Below are 9,495 nucleotides of genomic sequence, written 5' to 3'. Positions count from 1 at the left end.
GGCGGTGACGTCACCCGCTCTGGTACGCCGGCTCTTACACAGCGCCTGTCGGCCGTAAGCGTTACACTCTCCCCCGCTTAATTCGCCGTCCCCGGCGAAGGGCTATCCCATCCCACTTCTGACACCAATGTAACACAACTGGGGCTCAGGCGGGCGCCCTTGCCGCATTAGGTCGGCCCCTGCACCCTCCGGGGCTCGAACCCGGGACTTCCGCGTCTCTCTGCAGCGACCTAGCCCCGTGAGCCAAAGAGAGATCTCTCCACAGCCCAGTAGCTGTGGTCCTGCTATCACAGGGAAGGGCGGTGACGTCACCCGCTCTGGTACGCCGGCTCTTACACAGCGCCTGTCGGCCGTAAGCGTTACATTATTATTACCCATGTCTGAAGTCCGTCACTTGTGCCTAGAGGAGATACATAAGCAAACTGCTAACAGCAGGACGGGCAGTGGGCATCTGTTTTGAATTAATACACGTTAAACAGCGGTTAAATTTCCTCCTCTTTCATTTGGTGTTCAGATAAAATCATGTTACCGTCTGCAGGACGGATCTAATTTTTACTTTAACCTTACTACTACTTCTAGCGCCAATTACAACGATAATGCATACACACAACAAAAAGGTCTGTAAAACAGCTAACAGCTTCTGTAACATTTTTCCACAAAGAAGTGATTAATGTCGCTCTTGACTTACACACGATACTGCATGCGCGATTTTCCAACGTCACCTCTCGACAGCAACACACCTGCGACCTTTCTAAAATTGCTGCTGAATTTGAAAGAAACGAGCGATAATAATGAGACCAATGCCTTTCTTTAATTGCTGGGGTTTATAGAGCAATTGCTGCTATTCTAACATGACTTCTCACATATTATATGAACCATTTTACTGAAAACACCTGAGATTAGTTTCAACTCTTCCTTTTAACTGAACAGCGCCACTGAATCACGTAATACAAAAAGCGTTAATATAAACGTGTTATATACTAGGCCGGTCAAATGTTTCATTGGTCATTCTCCAAGCATTACGTGAAAACAGGAGAACATCGTTCGTAATGATGAATGTGCACGATTTCAAAAACGGAGAATTAAGTTCATTTATTGCTTATCAATGTTTAGTCGTAGTGGTGTCAATTGTTACACCGCGAAAAACCAAGGACTGAGGCAGGCCACCAAACTGCCGTAAAGCTGTAACACCCCAAAAGCAAACAAAAAACACAGCTACAGCGTCGTAAACCCCAAATGGATGCTGTGTGCAACATAACATTAACGAATTAAAGTCTTTGACACACATAATCACACATTTTAGTCCTGATCTAAATCTGCTACACGCTGGAATCGGCTTGTAAACAGTCCACAGAATTCAAACAGGAGAAGAACCTGATGAGTATGGGTTGAAGTCACCTTTCTCAGCCCATTAAGCTTGAGGCCTAACTATTTTCTGCATGTCTCTAAGTCTGGTAGATCTTTTCCAATGTGAATATTTCGCACAGTCTTTTCAGGAAATTACCCGTCAGGTGGCACTGTGTGTGATCTGATGTACCTCTGTGTGCATGAATATGATTTTTTTAAATGCTGTGTAATTTCAATTTATAAATAATACTGGGAAGACTGTTGTGTCTAAAGCTGCCATCATGGAGTCACGTTTAAGTGCAGATTCATCACCTGGGATTTTTTTCCCCAGCACTGCTTGAGTTTGAAATATGTTAATCACTGCACAGCTATCGTAGGTTCAGTGAAAATAAAATGAAAAACCAGCTGATAGTCCAAGATACCAGGTGTCATCAAGCCAGTTAACCAACAGAAGGTTTTTAATCTTCTGATTAAAGTTTTTGCTATCGTTTTACTCAAGCAAACTTACAAGGGGTCCTGTATTTTTTTCTGTTCACATACCCGTCTATACATGGTATTTTGTTGGAGCTACCTCCTGGTGACTCCTGCTCGGGACCGCTACAGCTGTAACTCAGCAGGGATGTGAACCCACAACCCTTTAACAAATGGATTCCGAGCCCAGGCCACAAATCCACACTAACACTACTCTGCTCTGTTAGTGAGCAATGTTAGTGCAGGTGCTCGATTCAGAGGGGCTGTTAGCCAGCCTTTCCACTAACGCGGAGCGCCTGGATCCCCTATGTCACAGTAAACACCACCAAGCATCAGGGCTTGTGCAGTAGCAGTGTGCACTGGAGCTGACACATTGCCTGTATCCTTACACTTAACTACTGCCTTACATTTCATCACTGATCCACTGATTTAAGGCAATGCCAGAAATGAGTAATGGAAAAATACCCCTAGAACTACATTTTTGACCCTAACCTTGCTAAAAGCTACTGGGAACAACCCCTACAACATCTTCTAGTTCAATTAAAAGTACAATGAATTAGCTACCTATAATTGGAATATAGACATTTTTAGTTGTTTTCAGAAAATGCTTCCCCCGCTGTCAAACTAAACAAGTCATAAAAACACAAAGTACAGTACTATATGTAAATACACTTTTCTTAGTACCCTGTTTCGTGAGCTTACAATGTCAGGTCAGAAGTCAACTGCTTTAGTTTATTTCACACAGAGCAGAACGTTCTCTTTTAGTGTTGGCACAAGACAGGAGTTGGGTTAATAGCAAATCTAAGAATTTGCAAATGCCTCCAAAGTGTGCACTACCTCTAATCCTAAACAGCTGAATGGGTAGGTACTGTACAAAGTGCAGGAAAGAAACCTTCCTGCATCTCTCTTGGCACTTGGTGAAGATGTTACAGATTGACACTTCTTTTGCTTTCTGGCTCTTCGGGTGGGCCTAAGACAGACTGGCATAGGTTTATCCTGCCCATCATAGTTCTGCATTGTCATTTCAGAGTGTGCATGAACGTGCTCCTGCGTCCACCTTCCTAATCTGTCCCAGAATCAAATTCCGCTAGCCTGATCACTGAACGCAAATTAAGAAGCTGGAAGACCAGGACTTAATTCCATGTGGAAAACTGCCTGTTCCATGGACGGCTACTGAGTGAAGGTATGTCATTATGATATGATTTTTATGACGTGCTAAGGAACACTCCGATCCTTTTTATGCATAGAAAATTGAGAAACACAATGAAGAATATTTTTCTGATCTGTTCTAGCTATAATGAACTGATTATACTGCCATTCATACAGTATGTTGGAGGGTTGTTTCATTGTTTATTTAGAAAAAAAAATGTAAAGTTTAAAAATGCCAGCTGTGGATCCATTTTAGTAAAAAAATTCCCATTAATGAATCACATTTATTTTAAGGAACAAAGCAATTCATTGCAAAACTATGTGCATAAATGAGTTAAACTTTTATCGACTAGTGTAACCTGATCAAACAATTTGCACGATGTTTGGGAAGCAAAATTGTTTATGAACGTGAAGAGAAAGTGAACTTTGTACAAAGTCTTTGAGATCTCGGTGACATGAGAAGGTGCATGTACAGTATAACAATGAAACATGTTATACAACCACATCATGGTTCAGCATGTAGGGGAAAAGTCAGTGATGAGCTACATCATACCCCTCTACGTACAGGAATTAAACACCACAAAAGACCACAATATATTCTAAAACTCTTACAAGGAGAATGTAAACGTGCAGATAGACCCATGGTTTATAATGAAGTTTATTACCTCCCGTTACAAATTAAGTCCTGTTTATTAAAGATGCCACTGGAAACTGGGAATACCAAAGTCAAATGCAATCGGCATACAGTCTCAATCATTTTATTGGTAAATGTCTCCAGGAAGTTTAGCAATTGCCAATAGTCAAGTAACATGGACATTTAAAAAAAAAAAACAATAATGCAATTATTATGTGTACCTGTTAATATTTCCAGAATACCCTTCCCAAACACCACAACATTTGGCAAAAAAGTGCTTCAAAATCCCTAGGATGAGCTAATGGCTTTTTTTTCGCTTGCTGGATTATCAACTTGATCTGGAATGCAAAACTAAATGTAAAAATAGTACTGTGCTTTAAATTCACTCCTCAGCTGTTACACTCCAAGTATGCTGTTCTATAGGACTATTACAGCTCAACATAAAACTTCATGTTGCAGATTCAGGAAAGTAAATACTGTACAGTATGGTGTCTGATAACCCATTTAAACTACTGAGTAGCAAGAAATCAATAGAAATGGGCTCCATCACACCAGGTGGAAATGGAAGAAAACATGGAGAAATAGGTACATTTTCAGATTTTCATCTCTTTACTTATAATAATAAGGCCATGATTGGTAAGGGCCAATGGGAAATTTGGTCAGGATACCAGGGTTACACCCCTACTCTTTTTGAGAAACGCCATGGGATTTTTAATGACCGCAGAGAGTCAGGACCTCGGTTTTACGTCTCATCCGAAGGACAGCGCCTGTTTACAGTACAGTGTCTCCGTCACTATACTGGGGCATTAGGACCCACATGGACCGCAGGGTGAGCGCTGGCAGCCTTATCACTAAAGATTTCGTTAATCCGTATCCAGTACTTGTTGATTTTACTAAATAACTGCTCTTGTCATCTTAAGACTGATTCCGTATTGGAAGTCTTGCTGTGTGATGCCAAGACTGGGACAGATCCCAGTCTATTCCATTCTGTCACATAGAGTAAGATGGTTTCTTTGTTGACAGACTTGTTCTGCCTTATTACTGCCTTATCTCTCCATGCATTCTGTGCCAGTGATGCTGTGATGCAGAACCTGCTGTAGAACATAGAAACACTGAAAAATGTTCTCTGCAAACTGAACTCATTGGCTGATTGTGAGCAGCTGCACAGGTTAATCGTCAGAGAGGAACAATACGGTCTTGGAGCTAGAATCATAAGTATTGACTGTAAATGAGGGTGTGTTTGTACTTCTTACAGTCGAAAGATATAATAACAAGATAAAAAGCATTTCTTAAGTAGGGGTAAGAGGGAGGAGATTGGAATGCACATGAAAAGAAAAATGCAATCTGATTTGCAGCAAAAATAAAACATGCAAATTAAATCTGACATAGGGAACAATGGAGTAGTCTTGTTCTGCTACCATAATCACTGTGCTATAGTTCATTACACATGAGAAGGAATAACAGTGGAGTAAGTACCGTGGTGCATAAACAAGGAAGCAGCAGTAACAAGTTCCACATTACAAGCTGCAGACTTCTGGACATCTAACCCAAAGAAGGATAGCTAGGACCTGAGAACCACTGTGAGTGTATCGTTGAACTTTCCTATTCATTATTTTTAAAATGAACTGATTTTTAAAAAATTAAATGATCCTTGTCTCTTGTAAGAACATCTTCTTTCTCATCTCTTTAGGCAGAGATCTAGAAGAGATAAAACTTTTTCTTCTGTGAATGTGGAAATGTTTTCTTTTTAATTCACTTGATACACACAGACCCATTACGATTTTTTTTTACCATGTGAGAACATAGATTTTGCTCCACAAACGTGGTACATGGAGCCAAACAAGGAGACCAACAGCACAGGGAACTGGAACATTGAGAAGTCACTGCAAGCCCCTGTGACACAATAATTTACCACATTATTGTGTATTGTGACACAGCACGGTCGCTTAAAGAGAGTCAGTGTTGAAATCGGGCATTTGTTTCAAACATGACAGTTATTTATGTTTGCAAAAGACTGTTATGTAAAAGGGTGCTAAATATATTACAGATAATATGAAAGATTAACACATTTCCTTTTTCTGTTCAGCCTAAAATGGGGATTTTGCTAGATTAAGGAAGCAGAAGCAGTGTACAGGTCTCTGTTGGGTTAAAGAGAAGTATGAAGTCAGAAGAAAGTTGTAGCTGTTTTATAGGACATCAGTATAGAGCTTTGATTAGGATACTTCCCCTGACGTATTCTGGTAAAATGCCCACTTTGTAGATAGATGTGCAAGTAAATTAATAATAAATGAAACCATTACCAGATTCTTCAAGATGCTTAGCCATGTGGCTGAAGCTGAGACTCTGGATTCCTTCATAAAGCATTGGATGAGATCCTTGTATCTCTAAACTATACCTTATCCCATTTGTAACCCTTCTGTTATTTTCAGAAATTAAATTATTTTTTAGATTTTTACAGTTACTAACTGCGATTTAAGAAACTACGCAATACAGTGATCCAGTAACTAAAGGCATAATATTATTCAGTTATTCATCCAATCACATTGGTATAGGAGACATCATAATTAGCTATGGCACGTTGGTGAGTCCTATTTAATCGCTGGCTACTAACATGCAAGGCAGAATAAGAAGTTACAAGATAGTTGTCTTTTTGATTAAGAGCTAATATTTACAGTATACCTATACTTCATTGCACTCAGTGCTTCTAATGCTTATTATGAATTTATTTTGGTAACACTTATCAGACAATACCTTCTATTTCTACTGATTTATACAATAGGGTATTTTACTGAAATACTTTGAAAGTAGTGCCTTGCTCAAGGTAAAACTGGAGTGCCCCACCATATAAGCCTGGGGCCAATTTAGGTTATAGCTTATGATAGCTCTAAAACAAAATAAAAATTCCTTGTTTTTTAGCTCTGTTTCTGGACTACAATGGTTTCTAAGGAAATATCTCAAAGCAAATGACTTTCAAGTCACCCCAGGAAACATGTTTATCTTAACACAGAACTTGACGTCAGTGTGATATCAGTCAGTCCGGTCCGTGCTTCATGTAGGACATGTCAAGATAAAAAAATGTTTAGGAGATTAAAAACATTTTCACTAATTTAGCAAACTTATCAGCTTGTATACGAGGACAGAGATTTTGTATATTCACATCTTAAATGACTTTTCAATGTCCAAGTAATTCTCTACCTTTTTGTATTATTTATAATAATTCTGCACACTACTTAAAGACTAAAAGGAAAATGTAGTTCTTACTTACAGTAGGCTAATAGTAGAAATTGGAACGTGTAAACATATTCTTAGATCCCATTAATGCCAAGTTACATTAATCCAATGACCATGATAAGTTTAATTTCACATCGTGTTTGAGGACACGTTTTCTTGATTTTCCGCTGTACTTATAATGTGTAGCTTTGTACTACTGTCAGTTTTTCAGTAAAAATGAGAAAAGATGTCTGGAGCAAAAGTGCATTGTGAAACCCTGATGCGAATCTGATTGGTCATCTAGAATTTCTGCCCATGACTGTTGTATTTTTTCCCACACCAGATTCCTAATTTGAACGCTAAGAGGAAATGAGCCCACCAGAAACTTCAGTGGAACCTTTCCTTTCCAAATCTGCAGGAAAAGCTTCTTGGAGGAAACGGAGGGTGGTGTCGAAGGATGGACACAACATTGTCAAGGTTGACAATATTGAGGGTATGGTTAAGCTCTACCTGCATGACATTTGGACAACGGTTGTGGACATTAAATGGCGCTACAAGCTGACTCTTTTCTCCGCCACCTTTGTGACGACCTGGTTCATCTTTGGCATTGTCTTTTATCTCATTGGGAAGGGACATGGAGACATGAGCGTGCCCGAGATACCGTCTAACCATACTCCTTGCGTTATGAATGTGAAAACTCTCACTGGGGCCTTCTTGTTTTCCTTGGAGTCTCAGACCACCATTGGCTACGGTTTCCGTTACATCTCCGAGGAGTGCCCTCTCGCCATCTTCACTCTGGTGGCCCAGTTGGTCATCACCTGCCTGGCTGAGATCTTTGTCACTGGAGCCTTCCTGGCCAAGCTGGCCAGGCCCAAGAAGAGAGCAGAGACCATAAAGTTCAGCCACTACGCCGTAATCAGTAAGTACGAGGGCAAGCTGTGTCTCATGGTCCGCGTGGCCAACATGAGAAAGAGCTTGCTGATCCAGTGCCGGCTGTCGGGGAAACTGTTGCACTGCTATGAGACCAAGGAAGGGGAGAACATCCCGCTCAGCCAGGCCAACATGAACTTCCAGGTGGACTCCAACACGGAGAGCCCTTTCCTCATCCTGCCCCTCACCTTCTACCACGTGATAGACGAGGAGAGTCCGCTGAGGGGCCTCACGCCGGAAGACCTGAGGAAGAAGGACTTTGAACTGGTGTTGATCCTCAACGCCATCACGGAGGCCACGGCCTCTTCCTGCCAGAGTCGCACCTCCTATGTCCCGGATGAGATCCTCTGGGGCTACGAGTTCTTGCCCATGCTCTTCATGTCTCCCCGCGGGAAGTATGTGGCCGACTTCAGCCAGTACGACGGAGTGCGCCGCTGCGGTGACCCCAGCCTCTTCTGCAATGATTTGGAGAAGCTGAAACTGGAGGAGGAGTACAGGAAGGAAGCCTGAAGGTGGAAGGGAGGGAGCGCGCTGGGGGGAGACCTGCACTCTGTGAGGAAACAGACGAACAAAACAGTTATTTCCTTTTTTCAATTGTTGGTCCACTAGCTTTCCCTAGTTTTCTCTAGACTTGCGCCTGTTCCTAGTAAGAACACACACATCAGTTTAATGTCTGTGCGCATTCGAATATCTGTTGATGCACATGTCAGTATTCTGTATCCGCTCTTCCTAGACTCTTTTTTAGTGTCCTTTATGGAAGGCCAATACAGTCAGTTTTGGAGGAAGGAGTTTTTGGAGGGAGAGCTTGATCAATACTAATGCTATTGCTACGCAGGTTAATTCTTTCCTATTGCTCAATGTGACTCCCTTTCCTTGCAGTTTTTGTGTTTGGTCCTTATTCTTGTCTGAATTCTATGCTGATCTGTCCCGAAGCAATAGTAGATCTAGGTCTTTTGTTTTTCTTAAGTGGGCCTTAGAAAAATCCCAGGTAGGCATATTTAATCTTATAGCACAACTAACAGACTAAGGTGATGTGTGTATTGAAGCTAGTGTTAAGTGTTTGACACACATTTCATTCAACAACAAATCGTATCTCAACAGCAGGCCCTTTCACAGATGAATCTGTCTTGTCATCTTGGCAAAAAAAAATCCTAAAAAAGATAATTTTGGTTACCTATATGCCTATATCAATTTTTAGATATACAGTATAAGAAAATAGCAATACTGGTCCACCATTTCACTTTCTTGGTGCATTTAGTTAAACAGTTGATTTTTTAATTAAAAATATTAAGGGGAAGGCTTTGCTTCATTAAATCAAAGGAAATCCGTTTTCTGCTTTTGTAATATTACTTTCCAAAATTTCATGGTCATGATAACGTAATAAATCCTTGCACTTTGCTTTGTCACTTTATCAAATTATTTACCTCTTTTATACTTACAAAATAAAGTGATATTGTTTTTGAAATTGAATCTTCTTTCTTAGTTTAAGATTTCTGAAAAGATTACATTTGATCAATACTTACAGTATATTGTGATTTAGAGCAGCAGGGTACAGGACTCAGCTGCAGGACTGTGGATTTACATCCTGGGTGTAACACTTGAGCAAAGAACTCCAGCAATCCTGATTCTACAAATGGGTACTGAAATGTCTATAAAAACAGTTATTTATAAGATGCTTTGTATAACCCCATCAGGTGAATAAATCATTGTAATATTTCTGTACATACATAAGTATGTCCTCTACGTTTCCAAAA

The 9,495-nt window shown here is 40.5% G+C and overlaps 1 protein-coding gene across 1 annotated transcript; it reads left to right on the top strand.

Moving 5' to 3' along the window:
• Window positions 1-2,931: 2,931 nt before the first annotated feature.
• On the top strand, window positions 2,932-9,206 carry kcnj15 (potassium inwardly rectifying channel subfamily J member 15). Its single transcript, XM_006628045.3, has 2 exons — window positions 2,932-3,001; window positions 7,155-9,206. Exon 2 carries the CDS (start codon window positions 7,181-7,183, stop codon window positions 8,249-8,251), a length of 1,071 nt encoding a protein of 356 aa, XP_006628108.2. The 5' UTR covers window positions 2,932-3,001; window positions 7,155-7,180; the 3' UTR covers window positions 8,252-9,206.
• Window positions 9,207-9,495: the final 289 nt, after the last annotated feature.

This window comes from Lepisosteus oculatus, chromosome 5, assembly GCF_040954835.1.
Source record: "Lepisosteus oculatus isolate fLepOcu1 chromosome 5, fLepOcu1.hap2, whole genome shotgun sequence".
Lineage (NCBI taxonomy): Eukaryota > Metazoa > Chordata > Actinopteri > Semionotiformes > Lepisosteidae > Lepisosteus > Lepisosteus oculatus.
Note: the sequence above shows the minus strand (reverse complement) of the source record. Positions and strands in the feature narration are given on the sequence as shown.